Source organism: Vigna radiata, unplaced genomic scaffold, assembly GCF_000741045.1.
Source record: "Vigna radiata var. radiata cultivar VC1973A unplaced genomic scaffold, Vradiata_ver6 scaffold_376, whole genome shotgun sequence".
NCBI classification, from domain to species: domain Eukaryota; kingdom Viridiplantae; phylum Streptophyta; class Magnoliopsida; order Fabales; family Fabaceae; genus Vigna; species Vigna radiata.
In genome coordinates this window covers 92,236-110,158 of record NW_014542546.1, presented here as the reverse complement: position 1 = coordinate 110,158, position 17,923 = coordinate 92,236, and the positions used below count along the sequence as shown (strand labels likewise).

The 17,923-nt window shown below is 40.9% G+C and overlaps 2 protein-coding genes across 2 annotated transcripts; both read left to right on the top strand.

Moving 5' to 3' along the window:
• Positions 1–8,049: 8,049 nt before the first annotated feature.
• On the top strand, positions 8,050–8,931 carry LOC106780211. The gene has a single exon (XM_014668471.1). It carries the CDS (start codon positions 8,050–8,052, stop codon positions 8,929–8,931), a length of 882 nt encoding a protein of 293 aa, XP_014523957.1.
• A 3,406-nt stretch (positions 8,932–12,337) lies between these two features.
• On the top strand, positions 12,338–14,387 carry LOC106780210. Its single transcript, XM_014668470.1, has 4 exons — positions 12,338–12,703; positions 12,800–13,357; positions 13,606–13,953; positions 14,370–14,387. The coding sequence occupies exons 1-4, from the start codon at positions 12,338–12,340 to the stop codon at positions 14,385–14,387; spliced, it is 1,290 nt and encodes a 429-aa protein (XP_014523956.1).
• The last annotated feature ends 3,536 nt before the right edge of the window (positions 14,388–17,923 follow it).

The following is a 17,923-nucleotide window of genomic DNA, read 5'->3' as shown; positions in this document are numbered from 1 at the left end:
ATTTATAGCGAATAAAAATAACAGAATCTAAGCCCAAGCCCATCATTTAGCGCTCAACGCTCAATTTGGTCGCTCAACGGTTTGCCTCCAAATTGCAAGCCGCTCAACGCTGCCGCTCAAGCGAGAAATAGTGGCTTCACCCATGAAACTGGTGCTCAACGTTGGAATTAGCGTGGAGCGATGAACTTGAATCTTCTTTTCTTCCTTTTTTTTTTCTTCCTTTCTTGAGTCTAAGTCCTCCCTACTTTACTTCCATCTTTAATTCTCATCGAAACCCTGCAAAACAATGCAAAAACAAGCATAATATCTCTAAAAGCAACTTTTGACTCTCATGTGACTCAACTAAGTGTTTTATTTGATTATAAGCTCATTCTAAGCATTAAAGGGTGTGTTTTGATATCAAATTTAAGTATAAAAATAACGGTTTTTAGACCGTTATCAGTAGTCAGAATGGACCTAGGTAACGACTCAGGTTCGTCTTAGGGTTGAAATGCCATGAGAATTCAAAATACGTAAATTTTTCTTACAAAGAAACTAGTAAAAGAAGGAGGTGCTACTACACTACCCAAAGACACGAGAAAACTGCACCAAAATACAACGAAAATTCATTTTAAGACGTCGGTTAATGTCCGGTCTGACGTCTACAGTCCCCATACATGTCTGTTAATGCAATGTTTGATGGCCTTATAGACATCGATCATGTCACTGACCGACGTCTAAGGCCACCTTAGACGACGGTTAGAGCAAGGTTTGATGTCTTTATAGATGTCGTGCTTTGCACTAAACCGACGTCTATATGGACGTCGGATCTGCAAAAATTCAACATCCCATTAACGTCACCCATATAAACGTCGAATGTAATTGGACGGTCGGTTTAGAAACCAACTCACTTACAACTACTAGCAAAGGCGGACGGTTACCTCGTAAGGCGGTCGGCGGATCTGAATAGAGAGGACCGGACGGTCGGAAGCGAACGGTCTTCAGGACCAAGGTAAGTTCAGGATGATTTATATAATCACGTGTTTAAGGTGATTGGGCTACAATTGGGCCTTAATTAAGACAACCTTAATACCAGGCCCATGTCCAACACTATAAATACAGGTCAAAGGTCCCAGGTAGGTAGGTTCATTTATTAAGCATTTATCTCTGAATTTAAAGGCCCGATCGGATAACATAACTAACTTAAGCATCGGAGTACCTTTGGCAGGTACCCTCCGGACTTTGGAAGTATAGGGAAAAGCTGGCGAAGTGAGGAAGCGAATTGTTCGAGAAGGAGAAATTGTGTAGGTTTGGAACTCGGCCTTATATCGGAACATGTTGGCGCCCACCGTAGGGCCGAGTGTCTAGACCCAATGGTGACCACGAGAAACACGACCACCGAGGACCCTATGGAGGCGATTAGGGTGTTACGACAGCAAATGGAGGACATGAAGCGCCAGCACGAAGAAGAGTTGTCGGCAATGAGAGAGGAGTGCACGGCTCAGATTGCCAGAGAGCGTGAGGCGAGGGAGAAGGGCAAGGAAGTAGCAGGCCGGGAACAGGAGGAGGACCCTCGGGCTTCGGCCGGCCACGAGGGTACGACCGAACACAGTAGCGCTTCATACTGAACGTAGAAGATAGGGGACACTGAATTGGAGGGAAGCCAGGAGAGGACGGAGAGAGTGACCAGTACTATTGTCACTACGCCGACAGTTAAGGAGGAGGAGGCGTCCGAAGGGTTACCGTTCACTCAAGCCATTATGGATGTCCATATTTTTGAGCATTTTGTGCCACCTTAGCTCAGCATATATGATGGCACGACTAACCCCGACGATCACATTCAGGCCTTCTCTACCAGAATGGCATTCAAAACAGGTAATAGGGCAATTTGGTGTCGGGCCTTTTCACTGTTGTTAGAAGGAGAGGCGCTTGAATGGTTCAATTCCTTGCCCCCGGGTTCCATCCGGAGCTTCGAAGGGTTGAAGGAGATGTTCGGTAGACAGTTCGTCGGTAGCTGAGCCGAAGATCCTACGGTCTTTGAGCTCTCTAATCTCAAGTAGGGAAAGGATGAGACCCTAAAGGTGTTCATGGATCGTTATCAGAAGATGGTCCGAAGAGTCAAGGGACTGAATGTTGAGTTGGCCCTGCAGTATGTGATGCCTACCCTTCGCTCGCAGCCTTTCAAGGACAGTGTGTGTCGAAAGCGGCCAAAGACGATGGAGGAGCTGAGAGAACGGGCGGCGGACGAGATGAGGGTGGAGGATATGAAGCAGGTGTATAAGAAGGAGAGTCAGGAGTTGAAGGAGAAGGCCAAAGGAAAGAGATCGGACGGCCCCTCTTGGATTGGAGGTTTCAAGCTGAGGGAGGCTCCTCGGGGAGCCAAGTTTCAGCAGTACACCCCGCTGAACGCCCCACCCACGCGTATGTTGCAAGAGGCGCTTAGTGTCAATTTGATTCCCCCCTGAAGAAACGGCCCACGCCGGCGGGGGCCGATGGTAACAAACACTGCCTTTACCATCAGAATATGGGGCATACTACTAAAGAATGTGTAACTCTTTTCTAACAGACTTTCTTGTTTTCTTTCTTTTTCAATTTTTTCTTTGATTTTTATCTCATCCTCTTTTACTTGTTCAGGTGTAAGAGGAATCAATGTTATTTTATTGCCTTTATGGAGGAAAGTTATTTTGTTGGTATAGCCATCATGAGTAGAGTTATGATCATATTGCCATGGCCTACCAAGTAATACATGCCCAACATCCATTGGAACAACATCACATAAAACATTTTCTTCATATTTGCCAATGGATATTGGTATGGTTACTTGTGTGTTCAGTACTATTTCTTCATCCTTTGTTTTCCACTGAAGCTTATAAGGCTTGGGATGAGGAATAGTAATTAAGGCTAATTTGTTCACTACTCTAGAATTACAACAATTGCTAGAAGAACCACTATCCACAATTAATGAATAAGTATTTTCAAAGATTTTGCACCTTGTGCGGAAGAGGTTCTCCCTTTGAGATTGTTCTAGCTCTTTGGGTTGACTTCTAAGAAGTCTTCTAACCAACAATAACTCACCTTCACAAGGTAAGGCTTCTTCCTCAGATATGGAAGTATCCGAGTCACTAGAAGAATCTGCACTTTCATTGTGGTGGTCCAAGAGATAAGTAGACCTTTTGTGAGGACACTCAGAAGAATAATGACCTCTCTCTCTCCACACTTAAAACATCTAGTCTCTCTACCTCTTGGTTCTTTTGAAGATTCTTTNTGAGGGGTATTTCGTTCTCGCTCTCTCTCTTTTTCTTTACCTCTCACTTTATCTTTTTCTTTTTGTTTTTCTTTGTCTTGAGGTTTATCATACCTATTGGACTACCCTCCCTCTTATGATCTTTCCTATACTCGGAGGTCGTAGGGTAATTCCTTTTTGTGGAAGCTTTTCTTCTAAGTTGTTCTTCCACTCTCACACATAGCTAGACAAAGTCATTTAGATCTAGGTAAGGTAAGAGTTCTACCTTATCTCTAATCTCATAGTTTAATCCACTATGAAATCTAGCTATGGTGAATCTCTCTTCCTCTTTGATCCCTTCTCTCAACATGAGTAACTCCAATTTTTGTCGGTATTCCTCAACACTCATGTTTCTTTGTTGAAGTCGATGGAGCTTGTCCATGACTTCTCTAGCATAATAGGCTGGGACATGTCGCCTGTGTAAGTCTGCTTTCAACTCATTCCAGTATTGAATGGTGTAGTCGCCATACATCTTTTGGTCTCTTATGATGGATGTCCACCAATAGAGGGCTGCACCCTGAAAGGTCAAGGTGGCTAAAGTCACTCTCCTCCTATCATCAATGTGGTAGCATTCAAAAATTTGTTCAACCTTCATTTCCCACTCAAAATATTCCTCAACATTATCTCTACCATAGAAGGGAGGAAGATCAAATTTTGGTTCCACATGATGGTCTCTATGGTTATGATGACGCCTAGGAAGGTGTTGATAGTGATCATAAGGTTGGTAACTATGGTGATCACTATGTTGGGAATGATCATCATGATCATGGTTTTGCCTATGAGAGTGATCCTCTTGTGTCTGCCCTCTCTGATTGTAAGATTGGCGACCATTTGCCTTAGCTCATTCAACTCAGCCTTGGTTCTATTGAGTTCTTCTTGCAACTCTATGGTCTCTTGATCTTGATTGATGTTACCTTGAACACTAGAGTGACTCATGCTTGTGAAGTAGATAAATTGATTTTCACAAATATTTGAAAGCCTTGCACAAGTATGAATCAAAACTTTTTGAAAGGATAATTTGCTTGTTTTTGGTGAATGAGAGGTGAGTCACAATGGACAAGCTTAGAAACCTTGTCCTTCCTAGCCAGAGTGTCTCCTGACGCTTCTCACCCAAGTTTCTAGATAGAAGTCTTTCAAAACCTTTTGAATGCAAGGAAGTTATGCACCTAGTAAACCAAACGAAGGTTTGTCTATATGGTAGCGCACCTAGCTATCACGGAGACGTAGAACACAAATAATCAACAAGCAAAATTAAAGGAAATATGATATGAATGGAAAAGACAACGGCCCTATGTGAAAGTGCAAATGACACTTGGAGCCACTTGACACACTTTCACACTAAGATGCGCAACTACACTATTACAATGTTTTAAGGGAGCACTTGGAATTGCTTGATAAGCATTTTCCCAAGTAACTCAAGTTTGAAAAGCAAAGAGCAATTTACTACAAAGGTTCCGTGATAGAAAGCCAAATAGTACAATGAATTAGAGAACTATGTAAGCAAAGCCAAGTGTGGCTACAAAAGGAAAATAAATGCTGAAATGTAACTTTTGAGTGGTGTTTTGCTGCTGAAAAGGTGGCTGGACAACCCACTTAAAGTCCTCTTGAAGTCCACTTGAATCCAAGTTAGCAAGACCTCCACTCCTTAAGATGCTACCCCTTTGATAAGGTCCAGTTGTGTGCTAAAATTCCACCAAAAGGATATGATAAACCAGCAAGAAAAATCACAAAACCGTGAGTGATATATGACAGCTGCTGCACCAGAATTCAAGTAGCCAAAAACATGATTGCTACCATAGTAAGGAAGCCAAAAAAATGAAGAATTCAAGTGATATACAGCTGGAATAAAAGGTAGCACACAAAAGGAGCCAAGGATAGGAACTAGAATAGATTATAAAAGCAAGAAATAATCAAAAAGAATGAGGAAAATCTATGCAGTGAAACTGTTTGATAAAATTGCCAAACTGTTTGATAAAATGCCACAATGAACTGCAGTTTTGGTATTTTTCTGATTTTTGAACTTGTAAACTGGATTGCAGGGGTAGATATGCTTTTTATGATGGATTTATGCGTGTTTAAGCCTTGGAAGTTAACTGAAACAAGATCCCCCAGCTTTTTCCAATCCAAAATACAAAATAAACTGTGCTGAAAACCCAAACAACAAGCAAACTGAAAACTGCAACAGGAAAATGAATGGAAAATGGTGGTTTCAGTGGTAAAATTGAGTGGCAGTATGTGACCAGTTTAAATGACCCTTCCAGCAACTTTATATGACCAATTGGAAGATGTTTGAACACTGAAACAACAAGAAAACAAACTGCAACCAAAAATCAGTAGTCCACTTCCAAAATTAAGCAAATTTGATGGTTTAGGAAGTGAATTTGAATACCAGCTCAATTTTGACCAAATGAACAGTGCATATAGGTTTGGAATGACAAAATAAACTTGTTCAAGCATGCACAATGCATAAAAACAAGCTGATGCAGTACAAGACAGCTGCAGTTGTGATTTATGCACAATAAAGACACTAAATCTACACCAAAATGAGAAAAGTGCCAATAAAATTGAAACTGTTGTGGCTAAAATGAATTGCAGTGATTCAAATGGTCATATGAGGCTTCAAACAAGTTTGTATCATCAAATGGAATATGTTTAAACGCTTAAACAGCAACAGTAAAGGCCATATCAGAATTTCACTATTTCACTTCTAAATTCAACAAAATTGGATGGTTCAAACTGTGAATCTGCACAAAAGCTGTAAAATAACCAATTGAACAGTAATAACTAGTTTGAATTGGTCAATTAAACTTGCAAAGTTTCAAACAGCACATAAACACATGGAATCACAAAGCCACTGCCATAGTTGCTAAAATATGTAGGAAATTGTAAGAAAACTGCACCAGAATTTGACAGCAGAGAAATTGGAACTAGATAGATCAATTAAAGACTCAAAGAAGTCCTAAATCACTAGATCTAGTCTCAGAAATTGAGCTAGAGAAATTAAATTGCCTAAACTCACACAATGGACACAACAGCACGGTGCATAGCTAGAATATACGAAACTGTGACAGCAACGTAGAGTAATTCAACTCAAACAGGCATTTAAGCATTGTGCACATATCATGTGTTAAATTCATATGAAAATGACTCAGCAATTGCACTTGTGCACAACGTTAGAATCAAGAAATCTGCACTTAAACAGAGTGCACCATATGTAACAGTGGTCAACTTATGGATGCAGAGTTTGGCACGAGGTAGGATGAACTCAATCACTCATTTTGGATTTCTTTGATGCATACAAGTTTCAATTGATTTGAACATAATTGCAATCATCAGACAAACATGTTTGAAGCTTAAATACCAAAATCAGGATGAAAATTAGATTCAAAAAGCCAAAACCGATAGACACAATTGCTGCAAAATTTGGACGCAGAATAGTAAGCAATGCAACAGAGTAATAGACGCTTCAAAGATCGGGAGCAATGGACATATATCGTGCTATTGCTTGACCACAATCAAAAACGAAAGGAAAAAAAAATCACAACTGAACAGAATATACACATATGGACAACGTAAAATAGCAAAGACATTTGCACATGACTATGACAAACTTGGAATGAGTGTTACGCTGAATTGAACGAAAATTCAATAAGATGCACCGATTAAAATGAAGGAGAAAAGCTATGGAACAGTGAACGAATGCAAACATTCACAGAAAACATGAAATCAAAACTGAGAAACAATGAAACAGTGAAAAACAGAGAACAACACATGACGGAAAAGAAAAATTGAAAGAAGAACACTTAGCTCTTGAAGCATGACTGGAACAGTTGGCTCTTGATGCCAAATGATGGAAGCATCGTTGCAACTCAGTCACGAACACTTCCAGAACCAGAGAAATGACAGCGGAATGATGGAGAAGATGAAGTGTGAATTGCACTGAAGGTGTTTGTGAAAATGTCTGGTGATGTTGGATGAATGTGTTTGGTAGAATTATAGCTTAGGCAGCCTTCCAAAGGGGAAAGGAGCTATAGGAGGTGCTGGATAACAAAGCACAAGTTCGAACTTGAGATCAATGGCTGAAGTTCAGCAGCATTTCATTACTTAAATTCAAGTTGATTTACAAGAGATGAAGCTTCTCTTTTATAGATGGAAAAGGCTTCAAGATGCGTGCAAGGGAAGTTAACATATTTGCTTATTGAAAACGTGATGGAAAGCTAAAGGAAACTTGTGGAGGAAGCTGTCCAGCTGGCCACATGCTTCATATGAACAATGTTTAACATGTGCGGCAATGAAGAAGGAGGCAAGCGTGAATGGCTAAGCGCACAAGGGTGTTGGCTGGGCGGTAGGCACCTTCTTCATGTTTCCATTTGGGGAAGTTGTTGCCTTCAATCCATAGGCCTTCTAAAGTCCTCTTCCTTGGTCTCCTTTGCTCTTTCTTAGCTTTGGCTAGCTTCTTGAGATGTGTAGACATANTTTCCTACTTTTATTTGGACACCTACAAAACAATGTAAATGGATTGGAGAATCTATCTAAGACTTTAGATAAGGAAAGAGTTTTGGAAATCTTTTATTCTACTTCCCTTTCTTTAGTCTTAGTTGTAGTTTATGCTTCTTTGGATGGGAAGTCCCTTTAGGGGTTGCCATCACGATTGTTCAGTCAACAATACATCTCCAGTAAAACACCTGGAATGACTTATACGACATTAATGAGGATAAAGCAAGGGAGAGAAGAATCACTTAAAACATTCATGGAAAGATTCAACCGAACGGCTCGAGAAGTACGAAATGTTGTCCTTCGTAGATTACCTATACGCCGAAGAGCCACAAACAATGGCCGAACTACAACACAAACTGACGAGCTTTATTAGAATCGAAGAAGGAAGAGCTCATTATAAAGGCAAGGAGAGCGAATCAAGAGGGCATATTAGGAGGGAGGGTATAAATCGGGGGATCCAAAGGAGAGAGGAACGACCAGTCGGGCCAAGAAGGATGGAGCAACCTCGACTCTTGCAACGCGTCCACCATACACCTCTTAATGCCCCTTGTACTAGGGTGATGGAAGAAGCGTTAAGAGCCGATTTATTGAAGGCAGTTCGAGCTCCCACACCTTTGGGAGCTGATGAAAGCAAATATTGCAGGTACCACCAAAACAGAGGTCACACTACGGAAGACTGCAATACCTTGAAGGATAAACTGGAAAATCTTATTCAAGCTGGACATTTGCAAAAATTTGTGCAACGTCGTCAGACATGCACACAGAACGGTGCAACTCACCAAAGTGAGAAAAGAAATAGACGGGATCAAAGTAGAAGCAGAAGCCGAAGCAGGGAAAGGGTGACAAGAGGCATTATAAATACCATCTCTGGCGGGTTCGCAGGAAGTGGCCCATCGGTATCAGCTCGTAAAAGGCATTTACGAAATTTGCATCATGTGAATCAAACGGGAATAGATAGAAAATCTATGCCTGTGATCTCCTTTTCACACGATGACTTCCATGCTCCAGATCCTGATCAAGATGACCCAATGGTAATAGTTGCCATGATCGCCCCGTACCAGGTGGGAAAGGTATTGACCAAGGAAGCTCGGCCAATATTCTATATTGGAGGACGTTTACGCAAATGGATATACCAGAGGGAGCTATCCAACCTTTTAATGAGCAGATTGTAGGCTTTGCAGGCGAACGGGTGGATACTAGGGGATACGTAGAACTCAAAGTAAGCCTGGGATTGGAAAAAAATGCTAAAGAGCTTCAAGTTCGTTTTCTACTGGTGGAAGCGGATACCTCGTATAACGCGTTGTTAGGACGACCTTGCTTGAACACCTTTGGTGCAATTGTTTCAACACCACACCTAGTGTTGAAGTATCCCACCGACCGGGGAAAGGTTTGCACCGTCCGTGCTAATCAAAAGATGGCGAGAGAATGTTATGCGACGGGGCTTAGAGTAAAACAACGCCTGTATAAAAAAACAGAGGACCGGTCGGTTATTGAATGACTGATCTGGATCAAAGGTTGAATACAGAAGACCGAATGGAGCCCATGGGTGAAACCCAATCGTTTAGCCTTGGTGAGGAGCTGGATAGAGATACATTAATTGGGAAGAACTTGAATAATGATCAGGTGAAGGAAGTAGGTTGTGTGTTAATCAAGAACAAAGATTTGTTTGCATGGGTACCCTTTGATATGCCTGGTTTACATCCAGATATTATTGCTCATAAGCTATCGGTATTCCGTGATGCCCGACCGGTCGCACAAAAGAAGAGAAGATTAGGGTTGGAGAAAAGGCAAGCAGTGAATGAAGAAGTACAAAAATTGTTAGATGCAGGTGATGGGTGTCGCCGCCCAATCAAATTAGATGTGCAATTAAAGTGCAGTATAGCTAGGAAGTGACTCCTAGGTCGTCTCTCAAGGACCAATTGCGGTTCAGAATCAAGTCAAACACGAAGGGGGGTTTGTGAAAGAATTGTGAATGCAGAAGAATAAATTAAAACACAGAATCATTAAAATGAAAGAAAATATTAGAAGCCTAACACTGTAACACAAATATCTAGCACAATTAAAATTGTTAATATGCATCACTAAATTAGAAACAACATAAAGCCCAACTCAACAAACTTTATAAAATTAAATTAAAGCAAAAGAAATAAACGACACAAATTACCTTTAACATTTAACCAAATTGGCATCTACCAAATAAAATTAAAATTGCAATAGCTTAAAAACCCTCTTTGTCGTGACATTCTCCTAAAGCAAATTAGATTGAAAGTACTTCCAATAAATCAACGTGTGCACACTCCAAATGAAATCAAAGCCTCCTGTTTCAGAACGTCACAACTGCAGCCGAATGCCACTTGCCTTCTCCTAAGCAAAAAGAAAAATTAATTACCTTGGTGCAGCCCAAACTAGGACGTCACACCCATTTGCAAACATTAAATAAATGCTACTTTAAAGAAAAGAAAAAAAAATGCCTAACAAAGAATGGAATCAACGTAATGATTTCATTGAAATAATAATAAAGAAAACATTAAATAAGAAAAAGGAAAAGTGTGCCCCTTCATCAATGTTTTCACCGTGAATATTCCTCCAAGAAGCTTCAATAAAAAAAATAAAGAAAACAAATGCATGTTAAATAAAAAGAAATGTAGCAATGCTTTCCTGGCTCAAAGAAAAGACCGTGTGTCTTCATTAAAGCAATAAAAAGGAATTATCCAATTAAAAGGAAGAAACAAAACGCTGCACCCATTTTCATTCATTCATCATCACAATGCCAAAAACGTTTTTTTCTTTTTTTTTTTTTTTTTGAAAACTCAAAGGAATGAGGTGGCAGCTGTAATACTCTCCCTGTACCGTTTAACCAACACGTTAAAAAGAAAAGGAGAAGAGACATGAGCTTGTCAATTCATCCAAAATCCAGTATCAATGTGCTACCCATTTTTTTTCTTCCTAATAAAATTGTTTTTCAGCCTCTGGATGCTCAAAAACCTTAATCTCCACTCCGAGAACGTTGCTACCGCTGGCAAAAAAAACAATTGCCGAGAGAGAGTTGTCCACTAAGTGACGGCTGGAAAAAAAACTCCTTTCCCTAGGGTCTAGTGACTCTTTTAAGGTTGGGTGAGGTCCACCCAAAAACCCTAAAGTTGCCAAGTGTCCTACAACTATTTGGGCCCATCATGTTTTTGTCAAAATTGGGTCCAATGTGCACAAGCTTGTCCAAAAACTTTAAANAATTAAATTACAATATAAATAAAATTTAAAATGTCTAAAATGAGAATCTTGAATTTATTTTGGTGTCCTCCAAATGTCCCAAATTGGGTTTCCAAAATTTTCCCTGAAAATAATAATGCAAATAATTAGCTCAGAAAATTCAAATTAATTAAAATTAGAATTTCCGGTCAAATTAAGCATAATTAGGAAAAATGGGAAAATACCGGACAATTAAGCACAATTCCCTGATTAATTTCGGTACAATAAACTAAGTGAAATCGATAAAATATCGATTCATCAGCAGGTTTTATACGTGAAATAAAATACACTACTTGGTTGGCCAATGTAGTTCTAGTAAAAAAGTCTAACGGTAAATGGAGAATGTGTACCGACTTCACCGATCTGAACAAAGCATGCCCCAAAGACACATATCCTCTTCCTAGCATAGATGGCTTGGTAGATGGGGTGTCCGATTACGAAGTGCTGAGTTTTCTAGATGCCTATTCGGGGTATAACCAAATACCAATGTATGCTCCTGATAGAGAAAAGACATCCTTCATTACCGAACGTGGTACCTATTGTTACAATGTTATGTCGTTCGGTCTAAAAAATGTAGGGGCAACATACCAGAGACTCATGGATAAAATGTTTGAACGTGAGATAGGAACGTGTATGGAAGTGTATGTTGATGACATGGTCATACGTAGTCATTCTTTGGAAGATCACATCAAGGACTTGGAAGAAGTGCTGGGGCAGATCAGAAAGTATGGGATGAGACTAAATCCCTCAAAATGCACGTTCGGGGTTAACGCTGGCAGATTCCTAGGATTTATGTTGACGGTCCGGGGAATAGAAGCAAACCCAGATAAGTGTAAGGCAATTTTGGAAATGCGAAGCCCAAATAATTTGAAGGAAATTCAGCGATTGGTCAGACGGTTAACATCTCTGTCACGGTTCATCCCAAAATTGGCAGAGAAGATCAAACCTATTTTGAAGCTTATGAGGAAAAGTGCGTCAGCAGGATGGAATGAAGAGTGCGAGAAAGCGTTTGAGGAGGTTAAGGGAATCTTGACCGTTCCACCCGTTATGGGCAGACCGGATCCCGACCATGTGTTACACATCTTCCTGGCAGTATCTGACACAACAATTAGTGCAGCCTTAATTCAAGAAGAACCTCAGTTTAAGCTGATCTAATTTGTTAGTCGGAGTTTAAAAGAGGCAGAGATTCGATATCAAAAATTCGAGAAAGTAGTCTTATCTCTCCTATACGCCGCTCGTCGCCTTAGGCCATACTTTCAAGGACATCAAGTGATAGTTCGAACAGACTACCCAATAGTTAAAATCCTGCGTAAACCAGATTTGGCTGGAAGGATGATAGGATGGTCAGTTGAGTTGTCCGAGTTTGGACTTCAATATGAGCCCAGAGGTTCGGTGAAAGTCCAGCATTTAGCTGAATTCGCGATTGAATTACCTTACCCGATGCCCAAACAGGTTTGGAAATTGTATGTGGATGGGTCTGCGGGTAAAGCTGGTGGAGGAGCAGGAATAGTTTTAGAAGGATCGAACGGTGTTATAGTTGAACAGTTTGTTGTCTTCAAATTCAAAGTCAGCAATAATCAAGCTGAATATGAAGCATTGATTGTTGGGATGGAGCTCGCTTGGGATATCGAAGTAGATATTTTAGAATGTCGCACGGATTCTCAGATAGTTGAAGGGCATATGAACGGTAGCTATCAGGTGAAAGATGATTGCCTGCTACGATACTTTCATCGAGCAAAGCTGTTGGAGACACACTTTGCTAAGTTTACGATAATTCATGTACCATGAGAACAGAACACGCGAGCCGATCGCTTATCCAAGTTGGCCGATGGGAAGGAGAAAGGGGTCCTTAACTCAGTCATTCGGCAAGTATTATCTGAGCCAAGTATAGAATGTCACACTATCTCTACTCCGTGTAATCCTAATGATCAGAATTGCTGGAAAGAGGAGATCATTCGGTTAATACGAAAACAGGAAGCAGGACACAATCTACAGGCTGAAGAAACGAAGAAAATATCCAGATATTGCCTGATCGGGGATGATCTATATCGCAGAGGATATGTTACGCCTATTATGAAGTGTCTATCCACAGAGGAAGCCACGTATGTTTTACAGGAATTACACCATGGCATATGTGGTAGGCACACCGGGGGTCGGGCATTAAAGGCTCGGGTTCTGAGAGCAGGTTTCTTTTGGCCTACATTGGAACAAGACTACATATCTTTTTCACAGAAATGTGTGTCGTGCCAAAAGCACGGTAATGTTTTTCATGCTCCGGCATCAGAGTTACACAACATATTTGCCCCTTGGCCGTTTGCTCAATGGGGCATGGACATAGTCGGTCCATTTCCGGTCGGTCGATCTCAAAAGAAATTCTTCTTGTCGCTATAGATTACTTCACTAAATGGGTCGAAGTCGAACCATTGGCTAAAATCTCCACTGTTCAGGTCAAACGATTTATATGGTGCCTCATTTGCAGGTTCGGTTTACCAAGAACTACCATAACCGACAACGGACGACAATTTATCGACAAAAGACTATAAAGTTTCTACAAGGAGTTGGGTATCACTAGTATCACAAGTTCAGTGGAGCACCCTCAGACGAACGGGCAAGCTGAAGCGGCTAACAAAATTATCGTTAATGAACTCAAGAAACGCCTAGGTGAAGCTTTAGGGGGATGGGTCGATGAAATCGACCAGGTCTTATGGGGATACCGCTGCTCCCCGCACGGTTCAACTGGTGAATCACCTTTCAATTTAACCTGTGGGACATATGCTATGCTACCTGTAGAAGTTGGTGAACCAACCATGCGACGAAAGCTCTCAGATATGATGATCAATGACGAACAACTTCGAAGTAATTTGGATGTAATAGATGAACGGCGACATATAGCGGCTATAAAAAATGAAGCATACAAGAGATTGGTACCCCGAAGATACAATACTAAGGTAAGGCCCCGGCGATTCATGGAAGGAGATTTAGTGTGGCGCAAGACAACAAACGCAAGGAAAATCCATACCAAAGGGAAACTAGAAACAAATTGGGATGGACCGTTCAGGGTGAAAGAAGACTTAAATAATGGAGCATATTGTTTGGAACACTTAACAGGCGATATTATACCGAACACTTGGAATGCATCTCATTTGAAGTTTTACTTTAGTTGATTCGGTTTTTATTTATTTTGTTTCTGTAAAGATCAGAACTTTTGTATGGGGAATAAGGCGAGGTGCTATTTAATCACCTGTTCATGCTATTTGCAATATCTTATGAATGAATTCACGGATTATATTTCTGATCCATTCGAGGTAATTCTATTGATCAAATCATACCTTTCATTACGTTTTTATTCTTATTGGTGCATAAGGTGATATCTATCGGGTGATAAGGCGCTTACAACGTTTGATTCGAGCGGGTAATATATGTATGGGTGAATAACGTGATATCTATCGAGGAATAAGGCGATTACAACGTTTGATTCGATCGGGTAATATACGTATCGGGGAATAAGGTGATTACAATGTTTGATTCGATCGGGTAATATACGTATCGGGGAATAAGGTGATTACAACGTTTGATTCGATCAGGTAACACGTATCGGGGAATAAGGTTTTGAACAATAACACAGATTATGATATTTTCATGGGGAATAAGGTGGTTATCATATTTAAACAGCAATATATTATGAACATACTACTAACAATGTTCAAGATAGTTCATACAAAATTTAACATAGTGAACTTATATAACAATACTTGTTCAAAACCGTACTGACAACACTACATAGTTATTAGTTGCAAATGTTCTTCAGTTTTTGTTGGCAGGATCGGTGGACTTATGTGCCAGGTCGGTAGCAGAAGCCACCCGACCGTCCATCATCTCAGCAGTTTCCTTCCTTGCCACTGGAACAGTTTCTATGTTCTCGACATTCGCAGCAACTTGACTACCTAGGTCAATCAGGTTCCCATCAACAACTACCTTCATGATATCAAAGCTTGGATCGGTTAGGGGAGTGTTGAAGAAATAGTGACATTGGGCAATTCCCTGCTCAAACCCTAACTCCCTTTCCAAGCATACTTGATCTCCCAATCGGGCAGTTTCCGTAAACAAATTATCTCGCTCGATGATCAGGTCATCACGCTCCTTAGTTAAGTTGCTGTTGTTGTTGGTCAATTCTTCAACACTTTTCTTCAAGATGTCCATGGAATTCTTAAGGGTGACAACCTCTTTCTGTGATGCGTTCAATTGATTCGTCGCCTTCACTCGATCATCCTCAGCCGCCTTGGCCAATTCATGAATGCGTAAGGTCAAAGAAATGTTCTTTTTCTTAAACTCTGCCAATTCATTCGTGGCCACTTCTAGCTCATTCACCAATAATGGTTTGGTGGTTCCAGCAGAATAGTTCAAGAAAATGCTTGCTCAAGCTATCAACTCATATGCCATGTTAAGAGATTCACTAGGCGTCATTTCCTTGAATGGCTTCCTCTCCTCAGGTGTGAGGTTGAATTGCAACCGGTCAGATACATGGACGTTCGGGTCCAGCGGCCCGGTCAGCAATGGTAGGCTCATTTTTTGTTTCTCGGGGGGAGAAGGTGTCTTCTCCGCTTTCCTTTTTGGTTTGCCTCTTGTGATGCTAGATTTGGTAGCTTTGGTTTCAACAATATCCTCTACCGAATTAGAGATCTTCAAGGCCAGGTTAACAATAGGAGCGGTTTTTGCTGGAGATGTGGGAGAAGAGGAACTTTCAGCAACCTTTTTCAATTTCTTCTGTGCCATCAATCGAGCAAAGGCAGCATGTTGATCCATTCCTTCAAATAGTTCTACAAATAAAGAATGAATTTGGACAGGTCAATAATGATAGACGTTCGACAATAAAATGGATATAAGTCGTACCTAACACTTTATTTTGTAACTCATCGGTGCCAAGAAGTTTTATCAATATGCGGGATGACGTCTTACGGGGTAACTGATCGATCTTATTAATAATCTTTAACTCGTCCTCAGTCATATCCATTGTTGGCCATGATTCTAATCGAGTGGGTTCTTCGGTCCAATACAAAGGAAATTTTGGTTGACCATCATTCAGGAAATATTTTGGCCGACCAGGTTCACGGATCGCTATTTTACACTAATTTACTTTGAAATCCTTATATGAAGAGTTAAAAGAAGTGAATTACTGTTTATCTTTAACCGGAAGGAGGGAAACCCAAGACCTATTGGGGTTAGGGAAAGCTCGGAAGAAATACAAAAAAGACTTAGGGGTGGGATCAAATTGCAGACCGGTGCATAACAAATGGAAGGCTTGCATGCAAGCCCATCCATTGGGATGAAGTTGGGCAGGGCATATGTTCAAATATTTCAATACTCCCATTTGAAACTCAGTAAAGGGAAGTCGTACGCCTAGATCTTTGAACAAAGTGATATATACATAAAAAAAATCTAAACCATATCCCTCCCGACCGTGGCATGCTCTCTCATTCGAACGACATACTACTAGTGTATAATCGTCAACCTCCCTAAAGTCAGATAAAATGTATACCTTTTGCAGTAGATGTCTGATGGTTGCTCTACGAATGTAATAAGGAAGATAGTTTTTTACCTCATGGGGAGCCCACTCATACCCTTCTACTCTGGGTGGTGCTACGATGGACGTCCATGTCCGGGAGTCATCAATGTTAAATTCTACATAAAAATGACCGGACAAGCTACTAGAATCACTAGAGTTACTGGAAGATGACTTCGACGACGACGAAACCCTATGATCAGTACCCCTGGACGATCATCACCAAATTTCTCGTTGATGGGAAAGAGGTAGACATTACCTTGTTTAACAGGACGATCGGCGATTGCGATAACTCGTTCAGGATTCACCTATGAATGAAGTGTGCAAAGTGAAAATGACAGTGGTCCCTCCCCCCTTTTTATAGCCGGGATAAACGGTTTCGTGTCCTCATCTAGACCGTCTATCCCCCTCAAATTTGACGGTGAGGACTTCGTGCCTGTTCACGTCCTTTGTAGGGATGTCATGAGGTTAATCTCAACCATTCCTAACTCCTCATCCTACGGGTGAGATGAAGCGTCTTCTCGGGAGTTAAAACCCTTCATCAGTCACATCTTTTCAACAACGGTCATGATTACAGTAAAACTCCTACGCTTTTGTTATAGCTAGGGGCTTTGGGGGCTTATGTAGTATAAAGGGATTTAGGTCGATCGGGAATTCTATGAGGAAGATCGGGAGTAGACTTGTACCGATAGGGAAGGCTATGACAGTGCTGGATAATTGGCTGGCTCACATAGTGTACGAGTTGTATGAGAAAATTTAGTTGACCGAGAAGAAAACAAGCGCGGTGATTACTGAGTAGTTAGTGGAGATATTTTGCGAATTTGGTGGAGCAAGAATTTAGGAAGTGGGAAGCAGTTGCGACTGACGTGGAGGAAATTACGGAATAGTTGAGCCTAGTCTAACTGGCTCCTATTATGGTGGGATTATTTCTCTATAAATAGAACAGCATGGCTCAGGTATAGGGTTAGATTGATTTTCTAAATATAATTACTTGGGTGACCTAGCTGACTTGAGCGTTGGAGTGCTAACTTGCAGGTACTCACCGTTCGGTTTCCAGATCATTACCAAGTAAGTTGCGAAGGAGATTGTGATTTCAGGTTTTGAATCGTGGTCTCATTTCAACAAAAACAGACACAATGATCTCCATACTTCTCTTGATGAAGGCATAATTGCTCATCTGATGCCAATACTCACTGATGTTGTAGCACATATAAAGAAGGGTTTTTCCTTTCAATCTTGGAGGGCAATATCTATAGGTCACATCATCTGACTCAGAAACGCGAAAAAGAGTGAAGTTTCTTCACCACCGACTTATGCTACCCATCGGTACAACCGTCCCGCGTCATCCGTACGGCCAA

What these genes read in the sequence shown, in the direction of transcription:
- LOC106780211 (XM_014668471.1), top strand. Translation starts at nt 8,050, where the DNA reads ATGTTGTCCTTCGTAGATTACCTATACGCCGAAGAGCCACAAACAATG.
- LOC106780210 (XM_014668470.1), top strand. Translation starts at nt 12,338, where the DNA reads ATGATAGGATGGTCAGTTGAGTTGTCCGAGTTTGGACTTCAATATGAG. An exon ending in ATATGAACGGTAGCTATCAG is followed by an intron (nt 12,704 to 12,799) that starts GTGAAAGATGAT and finishes CCATGAGAACAG; the next exon opens with AACACGCGAGCCGATCGCTT. An exon ending in ACATAGTCGGTCCATTTCCG is followed by an intron (nt 13,358 to 13,605) that starts GTCGGTCGATCT and finishes GAGCACCCTCAG; the next exon opens with ACGAACGGGCAAGCTGAAGC.